General features: G+C 46.4%; 1 protein-coding gene across 4 annotated transcripts; it reads right to left on the minus strand.

Moving 5' to 3' along the window:
- Nucleotides 1-1,392: 1,392 nt before the first annotated feature.
- Nucleotides 1,393-14,498, minus strand: SLC25A47 (solute carrier family 25 member 47). Of its 4 annotated transcripts, none has more exons than XM_010303567.2 (6): nt 14,112-14,498; nt 8,182-8,225; nt 7,812-7,883; nt 7,383-7,565; nt 6,086-6,359; nt 1,393-5,246 (listed from the first exon to the last, which is right to left on the minus strand). In XM_010303567.2, exons 1-6 carry the CDS (start codon nt 14,137-14,139, stop codon nt 4,945-4,947), a joined length of 903 nt encoding a protein of 300 aa, XP_010301869.2. In that variant the 5' UTR covers nt 14,140-14,498; the 3' UTR covers nt 1,393-4,944. The 4 variants fall into 4 exon arrangements, with proteins under 4 accessions (XP_010301869.2, XP_075609665.1, XP_075609666.1 ...); XM_075753550.1 differs by having other exon boundaries at nt 2,038-5,246; nt 14,206-14,388; XM_075753551.1 differs by lacking the exon at nt 8,182-8,225 and having other exon boundaries at nt 4,611-5,246; nt 14,112-14,348.
- Between the last annotated feature and the right edge of the window lie 1,072 nt (nt 14,499-15,570).

Below are 15,570 nucleotides of genomic sequence, written 5' to 3' on the forward strand. Positions count from 1 at the left end.
ATGTACAGGGCTGGATGCAAATTGTTAGATTTGTCTTGTATTTATATAGAACAGAAAGTTGCTAGCCCAAACATAGTCTTATCTACATCAAAAAAAAAAAACCTGTGATAACACAGGTGGCTATTGATGTGTGGTATTTGTAAATCATTAAAAAATATAAGGAAGGCACTTGAACGAGGTGTGAAAGATTTTAAACTTTTAACAGGTTCTGCACTGTGAGGCCTAGCGGACATAGATTGACTGTTGCATGTAGAAAATTAAAATCCAAAAAAGCACACTTTTAATTTGGCTGGAAACCTTTGAAGTCAGCTGATGACACTTGGGTTCAGGGAGAAGTTTCAAGGGTGAGACTTCTCATTGACATCAGCAGACCTTGGATCAGCCTGTTAGTGCGTGAGAGCGTGCTGGGCAGTTTGTGCTGCCTGAAGCAGGTGCCGCTGCCTTCCCACCCTTCCCGTGGTCTGTAACGCAGCGTACACGTGCTTGCCAGGAATGACCTTGCACTTCTGGGATGGAAGTGCCTGGGTGCCAAGTTGTATGTGAAGTGCCCCCATTAGTTTACATTTGTGCAAGACTGAAATGCAAGGCAAGTTTAGTCCTATTGCACGTGTCTCAAACTTGTGCTGAAAATAGCAGTACTTAGCTTTTGTCGTTACAGTTTATGTGAGCTGACATTGCTAATTTAGTGCCTTTGACTTTAACGTGTTAAAGTAAATGTTTACCAGCAACTGTCTCTCTATATCCCACAGACGTAGTATCTCAGTGCTAACAAGTGTTTAACAATCAGCAGAAAAGCCTTTTTTTTTTCCTTCTAAAGTGGTGGAGCAATTCTTAGAAAAGAAAAATAGCTTCTTAAATCCAGTAGTAAACTAATTCTTGGATATTGTAGACTTTAATGATGACCTTCCTGTTCTTACAGTCGACTTTTTGTCATCTTTAAGCTATACATAAAACACAAGACTTAAATCTTGCAGGACAGATCTACATATAATATTTTAAAGAAGAAATTTGCATTATGAGTTTGTAAGAGCCCTTTAAAAGTCAATTTATTTCATTTATTCAGGAAAGGGCAATATGCTGTGGGAGAAACAGTAGTGTGTTCTAACTAAGCATATGGATTAATTTTATAACACAGCAATTAAAATCTATTTTGAAAGTTCTAGAAAGGAAAGTGATAGCAAAATTACTTAGTATTTGTTTACCGAGCAAGCACCTTACTCAAGTACTCTGTCAGATTCTTACAAACATGTTTCTGAAATGATACGGTTTCCCAGGAGAGTCTTGGCAAATTCCTAAATCTGTTGCAATTCAAGGCCCAGAGGTATTTAAAAGCCAAGCCAAGGCAGTCCTCAAAAGCATGCGTGAAATGTCCAAGAAGGTTATCAGGCAATGTTCATTACTTTGTCTTTATTTTGTTCATATTTTGTTCATCTCACTGCAATAAAAATGTAGATAAAAGTCTGTGTGAAACTTCTGTGATGTTACCCCTTTTTTTTTTAAAAAAAAAGGCTTAATTTACACTCACTCTATTTTCAACCTCTCTTCCTACCCTTTTAGGTGTTGATTTAGTCATCTATTGGAGCTGGTGCTTGTTCTGATGTCCAGTGCCTTTCTAGTGAAGGAGGGCACCTACCAGTCCTACCAGGTAGACTTTGAATTGCTCCCAGAGCACGCTAATAAGGGTCAGTTTTCCAAAGAGTGACTGGCTGCAAGGAAGACTGGATGTTGAATTTGCCAGTGGACAGCAGCCAGCTCAGAAATAGGGGGAGGTCATTGTGACCCGTTTACGTTGTGACCCGTTTACAATGATGCTTCAGTAGGTTTGGCATAAAGACTTGGTGGAAATGCGGTACTCCGCAGTTGCCATTGTCTGCAGAGCAGATGATTGTGAATAGCTTCACATGACTCTTCCACAGCCACTGAGGCAAGCCAAGACAGTGTGCTGAAACCTACTTGGATATTCATAAACATTGTCAGAGAAAACAGGAATTCTCAGCAACATGAAAACATAAAGCAGAATCTGCCTTCTAAAGAAAATTTTCTTTTTTTCAAAGCCATCAACTTTGTTACTGAAAGAAATCATCTATATCACAAGCTGCAGACCCTACAGCAACGTAAACCCAGTATCAGCACAGCAATTGTGAAGTCTTTATTCTGTTAGCTGGCCTTCAGCTAGCTAATTTATCAGAATAAATAGTTCTGTGATTATCAGAGTAGCTGAAGGTCAGGATAATACAAACAAATAAAATAAAGCAGTCAAGTCCTGAAATCCAGAAGCCAAAACACCCAGCTTGGTGTGTATACAGTGAAGTACATAATATGTACAATGTGTCATGTCAGTAAACAAATAGTGGTTCATATTTCTGTGCCTGTGTTTACAGTACTCAGCCAATTCCTGTACCTGTTGGTAGTTTCTATCAGTGTGAATTAGCTGTGAGTTCTTACTCTAAGGCAGGTTGTCACCCATACACTCTGTATATTTTGTATCCAGTAAAGGCTTGTGAACAGGGTGGATTGCAAAGCAGTTACCTCCCTGAAATAACTTACCTCTCTGAAGATAGAACTTACCTCTCGGGTGGCATTTGTTCAGGCCACATGAGAACTTGGTTTCACATGGTGCTGAATACCCTGAGGCTTACAGTTCTCAGCCCCTTGCATTGGCTTCCGCTGTTGTTGCCACGCATTTTTACAATTCATCTGTAATTCCTGTTTTTGAAACCAGCTGTATTTCAGTTACACCCACAGGAGGAGACTTTTAGTTATCTGAATGTGTGAGCCTATTAGGAAAGCTGAGTTAGTTACTTTATTTTCAAACCTTGGGCTGACCATGGATGGTATCAACACAAGAAATGGTTGTTTAGGCTGATTTGCAGGCTTTTTTTTTTTTTTTACTGTCTCTGTTCAGAGGATGTAATGCCTGAGAACAAGGTCGGCTGAGAATAATACAGCATGAAGGAGTTTGATTCCAGAAAACATCCAGGCAGAGCTGGGACTACCCAGCTGGGACAGCACTCGATCAAATGCGTCCCTTGTAGAAAGAGGTGAGAGTAGCAGACTATTGAGAACCACGTTAAGAGGAACTCCAAATCTTGAGGACTTACTTAAATCCTCTGTTCTAAGGACTTTCTGAGCAAAGGAAGTTTGGTGCTGGTGCCCCAAGATGTAACGGGGGGGTGGTAGGTTGCTGAGGCCGTAAGCACTTTGGGAGTGAATCTGGGTCTTTCATTTCACTCCCCTTTAAGGTGACATACTCTGCACCTGCCTGGTTTTTTAACCCTGCTCTTGGATCAACTGCAAAAGCTGGATAGATTCTTGAGAGAATTATTATAATGGTGATTTGCTAGCATGGCTGCGAACATGTTGAAAAGTCAGTTGAAGGCTTAGATTTCAGGAGGACAGTTCCGGAGCTTTTTACTGCTTGCTCTCTGGAGTGGAAGAGGTCACCTTTATTCTTTTCTAGTAGCACGTGAAATTTCTAAACTTGTCCTTTTAGTGCAAGATCCTTTTTTCTATGTCCAGAGTAGCTGACAAGTTCTGTCTGCTGCAAAATTACTGTCAGTGTAGTCAATGCCACGGTATCAACTGGTCAAAGTGGCTGTGGACAAGAAGGGCATCAACCCTGAATATGAGAACACCTTTAAAAATATATTCTTCCTCTGTCCCTCCAAAAACCTCACTTACAACAGAATCTGACAGGGGCAGGATCCAGTCTGCTACAGATGTCTTCATCCAGAGGTTAAAATGGAGATACAAAACATTTATGCTGCTCTTGAGGGATAATGAGCAAATTAAAGGATTTCTGTTTTTAGGAACTTTCCTTCTGAAGCAACAGTGTGGATTGTTTTTTTTTTTAACCTGACACACTGATGAAACTTTATAGCTTTGTGAGAAATAAATACTTGTTAGGAAAGTCAGAAATTCTATCAAAATGTACCTTCGACAAAAAAACCCCATTTGGCTGCTCTGAACACCGTAAAGCGAGAAGAGTACACACATTTTAAAAGCAGTAAATCTTAATTATACCCTACAACTTTGCAATTCTCCCTTAAGTTGCCTAACCCTCCAGCATACAGATTTTACGTCAGCCTTTCCTCTGAAAAGCAAAGAGGTTTTGCATCTATTCCTACCCTCCTTCTGGGAGCAGAACAGATTGCCTCCAAAGCTGTGCCAAGCTCCAGAGAGCTGCGGTGCTGTCAGCCTTCAGGAGGGGACCGGTGCTGTAGGGCTCAGGCTTGCACAGGGAGAAAAAATCAGATAGTTTATGGGAATCTCATTTCATTTCATTTTCAGTGAGGTCATTATAGCGATTATGTAAACTCTATTTTTAGAGTTTACTAAGACTATTTCTGCCATTCATTAAATAATGACAGGAAACCACAAGCAGATTCTTACTACAGCTGCTACCAAACTGATATAATTGTAGAGTTCTTTAAGAAAATCATAGCTGGGAAGGAAAAGTTGCATCCTGAAACACAAATAATGTAAGTAACTAACTCGGTGAATGCAATGCAGGCATTGCATGTAAAGAGCACACACTGGGTAGTGTTAAATCTTACACAAACTCCCCCTAGCTCTTGCCTTGGTTGTGAAGATCGTTTTCTGTGCCAGTAGAAAACAAAATGAATCCTTTACTAAAATCTCTGATCAGACAAGCAGCTTTTTAGAACACGAATATTTGCAAATGTTTCAAGAGCCCAAGCAGCAGCTACAGTCTAATTACATTAATGAGATAAACTGGAGATTGTATGCAAGTCCAAGACTCCATGATGAGTTTGTAATCCTATAAGAATAAAACAAAGCCTTCAATCATCCAGCTTTGTGCTGAAATGTCCATGCTTCTTACCGTGTCCGTCAAAGGAGAAGGCGTTCAGCAGTTGTTTGTGGATGTTGTGTTACAAAAAAACCAAACTAATCAAAGTATACCTCTGAACAGAGTGGCACAAGTTATTTTTTGTTACAGTGATCTGTTATAGAATAGTGATCTGTAAATCTCAGTACAGCTTCATACGCTACAAACACCACCATGTTCACAGGAAAGGCACGAATGCAGTTCAAACCCAGTCCTTTGAAAAGCACTTTTGCACCCTCCTTTCTCACGCTTTCTCTAGCACAGTGGATGAGGCCTTTGTACTTGTGCTGGTCCGATTCCTCTGTTTGCATCCGTGATTTGAGGACATCCATGGGAGTAGCTAATCCCCAGGCCAGGACTCCAGCAAAACCACCAGAAAGCAGCACAACGAGGAAACCTGCAGGAGCGAAGCCGTTAACTCAAGCCTTGCACTGATAACGGCTGCAAGCATCTCAGATTTGTTAACTAACTAGGTTAACTTTCATGTTTTTCAGCAGTTGTTTTGTCAAGCTCTTGCAGTTGTGAGTTTTCAGTGACCTCACACAAATTGTATGGCCTCTCAATTTCAGGCCATATTCGTTTTTGCGTACATTGTACTGGCTCGTGCAGAGGCAGCATCTGTGTTAACACCACAAAACTAGATGTGCAACCTGAGAGCACTCACACCTTCTTCAGCTGGATCTACTTATTTAGTAATTCTCAGGAACGTGGTTTTTTTGATGAATGTCACCTATTTGATCTTTTCTCAAAGTGGATAGCTGTTTTTTGGAGCCAAATCACAACCAGGAAACTTAAGCATGTTTACATTCTGCACCTGGACTTTACTTTCAAGCTCTGGGCTGACCCTGATCCATCCTCCATGGTGGCTCCTGGGAGGTTTGTCCCTGTTTCATTTGTAGTTACATATCCTATTTCTGCATTAAGAGGATTTCATACCCGCATACTAGGCACCAGAGTGTGCCATAAACACCCCTCCCGCAGGGAGAGGAGTAGCTGCTGAGGGACAAGGTCGTGCTGGCGAAGCCCTCACATGCAGGCTGCTGGCATTTGTGCCGGGTGGGCACAAACGGCCCCATGACGCCAGGAAGCAAGCACACAGCAACCCTGCGCGAGGACCGGATCCGGGTGAGGTTTTATAGCTACTAGGTGATGTTTGCCGAGAGCCTGATTTCCCTCTTAGCGTGGTACTAAATAAGCCGTCTTTGCAGGTAAGGCCAGATGCTGTCCGATACCCACCTGGTTTATTTGTCCCGGCTGGTGTGAGCCAGTCGCACAGAGCAGAATAGGTAAGGAAATATATTGCAGAAGAGGAGCAGTCCCTGCAGAGTAATGCAGAGCAGCCCTTGTAGAGAGCCCCAAAACCTTCCTCCTTGGCGATCACCTTCAGACAGTGCAGAGATCCTCGATACTTTGGCTTGGAAACAGGCTGGGGAGATGCGACGGAAGGATGTGGGTTCCTCTGGGTCTGCATGCGAACTTTGGCCACTTCACTAGGGGTCATCAACACAACCTGTAACATCAGAGGATGGTACTTTAACCCTTCACATTTAAGCAGTGTTTTGATCCGCCTCCTGCAAATTCCTTGTCTCCCACCTTTTCAGGCAATAATATTGCCAGCAAGTTCCAGCCTCCTCTGTCTGCGGTAAATCCCTCGCAGCAGGAGCAGGACACACGTGTGAGCTGCACTGTGCAGAGCGGAAGGTGAGGCAGAAATCAACAGGGGATATGAAATACCTGTAACAACTTAGGCATGGAAAGGGGATGTCCTCAGCTATAGGGTAGCATACATCAAGTATCTTGTATGTATCTGTATTTGGAACCAAGGCCATACAGACTTTAAAAAATTAACCTGTGTTAAGTAGTCATTGCCTGCTAGGAAACACCTAGAAACCTGACCATCTGGACTGATCTGTAAGAGGATTGCCTGTGACCGGGCACATGTTTCTGCCCAGCACGGCATCAGGGAGCCAGGGTGAGCTCTGCCACGTTCGCAGGACCTGCAGACGCTCACAGAAATCCATCTCCTTATGGGAAACTGCTCCTGGATTCAGCATCACCTCTCTGTCCTGGGATCATGCACGTTTGCCAGGCAGAATCACTTGTCAGTGATGACACATGGAGTTGTGAGTCCTGACAAGGCAACGCTGCGTACTGCCCGTTCCTACAGCGATATCATACCAGGCTTGTGCAGCCACCGTCAAAACACTGGCCTGTGCTTTAAAACAATGAGTTATGTCTTTCTTACATAAACATACTGTCAGAGCCGCTTGGAAAGTTTGCTGCTCAGGTTGTTTTTCTTCCTTTTTCTGTGTTTGCTGCCAAGATTGATGTCATTCTTAATAGAGTGTTCTTAAGTGTTTCGTCGCTCTGAACCAAATCTGGCACGAGCTGCCCGGCAGGACTTGGCCACTCCAAGGACCGGACCAGCGAGGGGGCGGTGTGGGCAGAGCAGAAAACATTCACTGCTTTTCTAGCTTCCTGTGTTTGTGAACAAGATCTCTTGTTGTGCTTTCCCTTTGGGCTGTGTACCTACCCGGACAGCACCGGCAGCTCCTCCGGCAAGAGAAACATCCAGCTTAGACGGTTTCACGTCTGCAGCCCCGTATCGCAGCTTGCAGATTGTACAAAGGAAGTTTTTGTACGTGCCAAATGAAACAGAAGAAATCACTGATACTGTGAGAACTGATGCAGACATACCTTTGTAAAATCCCTGAATCTAGTGGGAAACAGAGAGAAAAGAGGGAATGGCATGGAGAAGCCCAAATACACCAGTCGTACATTGCTAAGCCAAAGCTTATTTCCATCTTACAGCTCGGCAAAGCTGAATTGCATCCAGACGGTTCTCCCAACAAACGGTTGTATGCAACTGCTGCCTGTCCTCCCCAGACTGACAGAGGCAGCTCTGCTTCTCTGAAACAAGGCATCCATACTGGTATCAGCAATTCCGATGAGAGGTACCTACCTTTTCTGTCCTGTATGTCTCCTTAATGCAGTGCCAAATCCCATTGTAATGCCTCTCAGTCTGAATTCTCACCTAGGAGCATAGGGTCAACGTTGAAATGTAGGCATCAGATATTAAAAAAAAAAAAAAATCAACAAATGCCATAGCAGCAAACCAGTTAATTAGCCATAAAGTAGCATCACGAAACAATTTACTTTTTTTTTTTTTTTAAGAGGAAAAAACCACAACCAAATAAAGTGAAATATGTTGATTTTAACAAAGATTAAAAACACTGTCATGGGACTAGTTTTCTAAAAAGGGGAGGAAAAAAGCAAAAGAAGAGCCTGTTTGTTTTCAGTGTGTAGTCAAGAAATAAAGCTCCAACCTGTACCTTCACTGTGTCCAGCGGATAACCCACTGCTGTGCTCAGACCACCTGAAACAGAGAGTGTATTGGAGATGGTTAACAGCAGACGTCACAACAGACCATTTTTCCCCATCGTGGCAAGTCACCAGAGGAACGGCAGAAAAATGCAGCTTCAGAGCCCTGCTGTGCTTGGCACCAGACCTCTCTCGATGTACAGTGACAATGTTTCAGCCAAGAATGACAGAGCAAAATGTGCAGATTTCTCCACATGACCAAGGCATCCTCAGAGGAGGAATCTGAGCATCATGAGAAATGAGAAATTATATTACACCGTGGTACAAGCTGGGACTGGGGGAAACGCTGAGAGCACTGCTGCAGGAAGGTTGAAGGGATAGTTTATGTGGTATCAGACTGGTTTTGTTTCCCCTCCCAGCTTAGGCAGTAAAGCGTCTTTAGACTACGGCCAAGCACCCTCATGTGAGGTGCAGAGCATCCCCAATCACACAAAAGGGTCTCTGGAGCAATTTGCATTCTCCATGCTTGGCTTGGAAATATTAAGGAATAAAAGCAGCGATCACAAGGACATCTATAAAAGACGGGTGGTCCTCACGTGTTACAGGTTCTCAGCAATCTGTCCTGAAGAGAGGAGAGGTACTCCTGCTGCCTCCTGCATGCCAGGGACAGGACATGTCCTGGCTGAAGCTTACAAAGCACATCTAGAGCCCTGGGTGAGAACTTCATTGGACATTAGGGTCCACAGCACCATGCCGGACTAAGCCTCTGAAGCACATCCCCTACGTGCACCGAAGACTGCTGCAAAAGCAGAGCAAGGAGCAAAAGCAAAGGTTGCTTGGAGCCCTGTCAGGCTGGTGTGATGCCGGGACGCAGCACAACCGGCAGTGCTGCTCTGCGGTGAGGCCACCCGCCCTCGGGGCACAGCAGGATTAAGGGGCAGCGAGGGATTAGTGCCGGGCGTGCGCAAAACCAGCATTGCTCACCAGCATGCCCCGCACGCCAGCTGACCGCGACTCCCCGCCTGCAGCGATGACGGCATGTCCAGCGTGCTGAGGGGGGATTTGTCAATCCTCTATCAACACCCGGGGTCATTTCAAGACCTTAAAATAGCCACAGGAGTTGGAAACACATCAATCCTACGAGACAAAGTTACTGCCTTAATGGCAGATGAGGAGAGCGAAAGAGCTCCAACACAGACTTCTCTTGCTTGCGGCAACAAATCAATCACCCACCATCCCTGCCCTTACCTCACTGCATTTCCCTGCTCCGATCTAAAAGCGTCTATCGGCAGATACAACAGATGATAAAGGGGCTGACCAACTAACTTCCTCCCAGGGCATCAACTGCCAAGTCACCGGAGAGGAAATCAGGCTGGGGGACAATGGAGCTGTGTCCATGTGAGTTATTTAGACAGAGATCAAGTTCATAGAAGTGCTGGATGAGCCCTTCAGGAGCCAGGTGGTCATAGATAGCAACAGTGTATGCCTGGTGGCTCACAAGTTGGAAACTACCTTTCATTGAGTCCTTCTTTAAAAAAAAAAAGAAAAAAGATACAAAAAGTTACTTAAAAAATGTAGTCACTGTGTGGGTTATTTCACTAGGCATATTCACCTGTGGTTACATGGGTGCTTGGGAGCTCTGGAAAGCTCTACTACATTTTGGAAAAAAGCAATAGCTGCTGGTGTGAGTCACCAGGAGAAAATCCCAAGGTGCATTACTCAGAAGAAAACAGCTAACATCATCTTGCTTGCAGAAAAAATGAGGTTTGTTCTGCAAGAATCTCTGTCTAATCTGCCACCAGATAAATAGCAATGAAGAAGAAAAATGGGCCAAGAAGCCACCTTCTGTATTTCAAAACCAAAATGAGATCAGGCTGGAAGACAAGCGGCGATGGGGGAATACACAGGCAGAGTAATACAGCTTGAAGGGGCAATGCCTCTGGTCCGAGTGGAGTGACAACGCACAAAGTCACCCGGGGCCATCCGCACTGTCCCAGATTCCCGGCCATCGGCCAGAGGCAGACTGCAAACACGGGCCCCGCCAGCCAGGAAAGGAAAGCACGTATGTCAGCATGACAGTGCTGATCTCAGAGGTGCGGTCCCCTGGCCCAAGAGCCCCGTCCCAGCCAGGAGGATTTGGCATCACATCGGTTTCAGACTTCCTGAACCCCAGAGGCAGCACATGTGGCTGACCAGATGCTGGCGATGTGGGGGCACCGTGTGCCTTGCATGTCTAAGCCCTGGCTTGCTCCACCAGCTCAGGAAGGTAGGAGCTCACGCACATCAGGTACCAAGGCTAATTTGGGTCAGTGTTCAACAATAAGTGTCTTCCAGAGAAATTGTCCTGTTCACACATTAAGATGCAAAGACAGTGGAAACAGAGACAAAATAATGCAGGTTTTCCCCAAACCAGCCTGTTTCCCATTGCTTCTCAGTCCTAGGTGCCAGCAAGGACCGAACATCTCCACTTGGGAGGAGACCATAGGAGTAAATTTCTCACTGCTCCCACCAAGATGGAGACGTGATCCCCCAAACCTCTGAACAACCTCAACCTGCTATGCACGGGGCTCCTTAAGAGTCAAAGCACTCGGAGCAGTTGTCAGAGCTGAGGAGCTCAGCCAAGTCAATCAAAGGTTGAGAAAGAAGGGCTCTGCACGATGTCATGCAATATAAATAGCCTGGGACAAAGACAGCATGACTCACACATGCCCTGTTCGCACAATAGAATCGAACAAGGCCAGAAATACATAGCATGCATACTGGGGAGGGATCCTGTGGGACTCTTGCTCAGTAACACTGCACTGGCTGTGACGAAAATAAATGGCAAAATCAGGTGAATGATCTTCACTGGGTTGTAGTGAGCCATTTTTTATGCCTACTTTATGTAAAATGTTCTCAGGTATTGAGCAGAGGTTGTGGCATCCCCTACACACACACGGCAGGGACCAAACTGGAATCCTCACAGTCTCTTCACGAGTCAGGCCACTTCAACCAGGCAATTCAAATATGGAGGCATCTTGTCAGGGTGGCCACCACAATGGCAATCAGCAGAGTGCAAGCTGCAGCCATATGGAGCCCACTGGGCTGCAACTGCTCCAAGCTGTTGGCAAACACCTTGCTGAGAGACCCAGGGGAAAGCGGGGATCGTGGTCCAAACGCTGGATGGGTAGACAGCAACCTCCAAAGACCTTTGTTTTGTGACGAGTTGGGAACATAAGAAGTGCCCCATATCCTAAACAAGCTGAACTCCATCCAGTAATGTGACCCTGGCAGTGGCCAGCAGGAGCTGCTTTAGCCGTAAGGACAAGGACACAGCATGTTCCCTCCATAGGTGGACTATTTTATCTACCCTTGGACTGCATGTGACTGGTGTGTAACCTTGCAGTAAGATGTGGAGAAGCCCGGCCGTGCTGCAGACCCTGCTGCTCTACTGCTGCTGCAGGTCAGTGCTGGGTGAACCTCAGCTTCCCCTTCCCAAACCTTTATGCCTGGCACAAGGGTCAAGTCATCCTCTAGCCATCAGTAGCCCTGATCATCAATACTCATCCCCTGCCATGGCCTGGGCTGCCACAGTAGCAGGGCTAGAAGATGCATATGGGATCATAGGAAAATTCAAGTTGGAAGGGACCTCGGGAGGTCTCCAGTCCAATCTCCTGCTCAGCTTTATTGGCCAGGAAGGACATCCTTATAGATGAGCTGCTTTCCACAACATCCAGCCCCATTTAGAGGTTATTGAAAGTCTCCCCAGTAATTAAAAGTATTTCTCTCACATTGGTTCCATCTGGAGTCACAGCAGGTCACTATTCCCTGGGCTGAAGATGCTGAGCTTGTCCCATGGCCACAGAAGCAGTATCTCAGGGGAGACGCACAGTATTTGTGCAGGTACCTGAGTCAGGCTGGATCATTCCATGTGATTCAAAAGGACAGCATCTCTGCTGGTTTTCAGAAGTGCTTAAGCCACGCTTTGCCCAAAACACTCTGAAAACAGATCAAGGTCACAAGAACGTAGTTTTCTAAACAGAAACTCTGTTGTTATCTGTGTTGCCTCTTGAGTTGTTTGATGCATTTCAGCTGGGTTTGAAGCCTCCTCAGGAACACAGAAACTGCTTCAACTCTAACAAACACAAGCCATGAAATAAGCTCAACACCAAAAACATCCCAGTTCTCGCAGGAAAGCTGTCCCACCCCTGGAAGCTGTCCCATGTCGGGGTAGGAAGCATGGCCCTGAAGCCCTGCCCAGGTACCTTGCACATGTCTATGTGCAAGCTCCCAGCAGGGAACAGCATGCCAGAAAACACTCCTGTCTGCCAGTGAAAAGTTGCCTTTTCCCTCTAAGGAAAGCCCTGAGCTGGACACAGATGACAGGATGGAAAATCTTGCTCTCTGACACCCTGGGGTCAGTGAAGTGCATTAAAACAAGCAAAATCTTTTCTGGTCGCAGCTGCATCCTCCCAGGCTGAGCCTGTTTCCAGGGCACCCATGGGAGATGTTTGCTGCATGGCCAGGTGGCACACGATGCTGGTGCCCAGAGAGGAGAGCACCACACAGATGATGGCCTCACGCAGGAGCAGGGGCGCAATGCCAAGGTGAACGGCCACTTTGAAACTGTGTTTTCAGCTCTCCACATTCCCTTGTAAAAGAAGTTTATCCCTAACTGGCTCAACTACAACTGTGCCAACAAAAGCAAAGAAGTCCAACCAGTGAATGCAACCGTTGCTGCCCTGCTGAGCTGAGCCTGGTCGTTAACGGGACAGCTCAGAGAAGGTTTGGTGAATCCTTCCAGGATGGATGTCCCATTGCCAGGGCTACAGTCTCCAATGGGTACTTTAAAGTCAGCAAGGAAAGAGGTGGATAAAGGCAAGCTGCTGTGGAGGGGTTGGTTATATTCCCCTCTCCCATGAACAGTCCTTCCTGAGCAGGGTCCCCCAGAACCCCGGGAAGGACAACACCCCGAGCAACAGGCACCTCTGGGGCTGGATGCTGCTGAGACACCACACCTCACCTCACTTGCACATTTTGGGTGATGAGCAGTAAGGGGCTACAATGTAAAACTCATCATGGTCCTTCCCAGGAAATGCACATCTGCACCAGGACGACAGAGGGAAACTGCCAAATTTCAGCAGATCTCAAAGTGAGATCTGACGTGCAGGCTTGGGCTGGGCATCTCAGCCATCTGGCAGGTTTACCTGGCCTTTCTGGCAGTGGTGACCCCAAGGCTCTTGTCTTGGTATTTGATACTCCACTAAATCTGACAAGATTTCAGAACAGAAATGAAACCAGTGGCTACATTCTGTTGTTTAAAACAAACACGGGTTTGAGCAGTTCATGCTCTAAAAATGTCTAGAATTAAATCATACTTGTCTCCTTTTACTTTTTTTATATATAACTAACCTACTTTCTCCCAAATGAAAGCCTGCTATGTAGCATGCCTGCACTGAAATTACTATCACAGCTGCAAATAGATCTTAACCTAAGATAAACCTTCTTCACTGTGAAAAGCCATGTCACCACACCTCCCGTCTCACAAATCACATCCTCAGCCCCCCAGAGCCACCACCCCGACAGCCTGCCAGGCCCCCCAGGCACCAGACACGTGAGGTTTTGTTGTCTGGGCACCTGCCAGTTTGTATCTGCATGCAACATATTCCATTTTATCGCTCCCAATCAGAGTTTCACCCTGTCCTGCTGCGATTCAACTGGAGGAGATTGCAGGGCAATGACCTCAGCTGACCAAATTCCAGCCCTGCCTCCCCAGTAGCTCCCCAGTAGCTCTGTGAACCTGCTCTGACTACATTTTCCACTTAATAGAGAAGAATGCCCTTTTAACAAGCAGCCCCCATCAAAAGACTCTCAGCTCCACCATTGAGACTTGCCCGTTAGCTGAACGAGAAGGAAACACAGCGATCTGCTTTCATCAACAAGCACCACTTTATGTATTTACCTCCAATGGCCCCGGCAATGAAATCCATCCAGACTGAGTCTGCTGCCTTAATCACCCTGATAAAGCGTTAGGGAAGTAGAAGAAGGGAGAATACCAGTTTGGTCTTTCCAGAGCCCCGCAGGTCCTTCCAAGACAGTGTGATTTGCAGTATGAATCGCCTTCCTGCTGCCTTCTCTTGCCTCTGGGGATTGTGAGCCTTGTGGACACTTGATGAATTTGTACACTGGAGACAGAGACAGGAAGCCTGGAGCTGTTCCAGGAACACAGTGAATAAGTAATCCCGTGAAGCCCTGCAACGCTGCGCCAGAGCTGCTGTTCCCAGTGCCTTTCTGCTTGGAAAATCACAGGGGGTGGTGCCTTGCAGGGTAACGCTGGCTATGAAGGGGCCATTCCCCGTTGTACTTGTTAACCCCAGACGACAGCCTTGCACACTTGTTTGCCAGGCGACACTCTCGCCATGCGGCATGGAGAAGAGGCACAGGTGGCCGGGTACGAGATGCCTCCTCCCCCCATCCCAGCCCACCCTTCCCCCTTCCAATGGAGCAGACCCCCATTCCATCAAGGAAAATTTCTTGTGCCCTTACCAAGGAATTTTCCTTGGTTTTCCTGACCCACACAGTTGACCCTAAACCTCTACCCAGATCCCCATGAGTTATTACGTACGCTATTGTGTGTACGCATGGTGAAGCCCCGAAATAAATCCAAGCACATACAAAGCGTTTGCTTCCCTTTCAGACCCCAGGGTGGTTTTCCCAGCCCCTGGAGGAACTCTGCTCCTTCACTTCTTGCTCAGCCTCCCAACCCCCTTTCCAATGTCAGCTCCTTGCTGAGTTCAGCGGCAGGGCAGGAATCATTATTGCTGCTGCCCATACTCCAGTGTTTTGCCCCACAGAGGAAACGGGGGATGGGTTTTGCCAGGAGACTGGTCCAGCACCTGATTTTTTCTTCCTAATATACACCCAGCACAGGGTGGTGATCTCAGCAGGGGAAAGAGAAAAGCACAGAGAGAGACCTGCTGGTCAAGGAGAACCAAAAACACTAGAAAATGCCATATTGCCTATTTTTGCACAACAGCCTCGTGCCAGAGAGCTGCCACATTTATGTAGGAGAGGTTAGGTTTTGCCCAGAGTGAACGTGGCAAACAAAGTCCTGATGCAATGAAGCGCTTGCCAAGTCGTGACCTGAACTGTACTCCTCTCGAAGAGGTTTCCCCGGGTCAGAGACAAGGCACATTGGCAGCAAAGTGAAAAGAAAATTTCACGGCTGCTGCCCCCCTGGGTCAGCTTCACAGAGCAGCTGAAGACTTTAGTCCCCAGTACTAAGTCTCCTGCACATTTCACAAGAACCTATTTCTCGCTGAAGTGCATGTTTTGATGGGCTGATGTGTCGGTGACGTATATCACAGCTCAATGTGAGAGCTCAGAGTTTCTGGAAACCGGAAATTAAAGGATTTTTAGCA

The sequence above is a fragment of the Balearica regulorum genome, chromosome 5 (assembly GCF_011004875.1).
Source record: "Balearica regulorum gibbericeps isolate bBalReg1 chromosome 5, bBalReg1.pri, whole genome shotgun sequence".
Lineage (NCBI taxonomy): Eukaryota > Metazoa > Chordata > Aves > Gruiformes > Gruidae > Balearica > Balearica regulorum.

Bases quoted from the DNA above. Each gene is read 5' to 3' on its own strand.
- SLC25A47 (XM_010303567.2), bottom strand. From the start codon at position 14,139: ATGGATTTCATTGCCGGGGCCATTGGAG. The intron at 7,566-7,811 runs GTAGGTACCTCT...GTTTCCCACTAG, and splicing joins AGACATACAGGACAGAAAAG to ATTCAGGGATTTTACAAAGG. The intron at 6,360-7,382 runs GTAGGTACACAG...CTGATGTTACAG, and splicing joins GAGCTGCCGGTGCTGTCCGG to GTTGTGTTGATGACCCCTAG.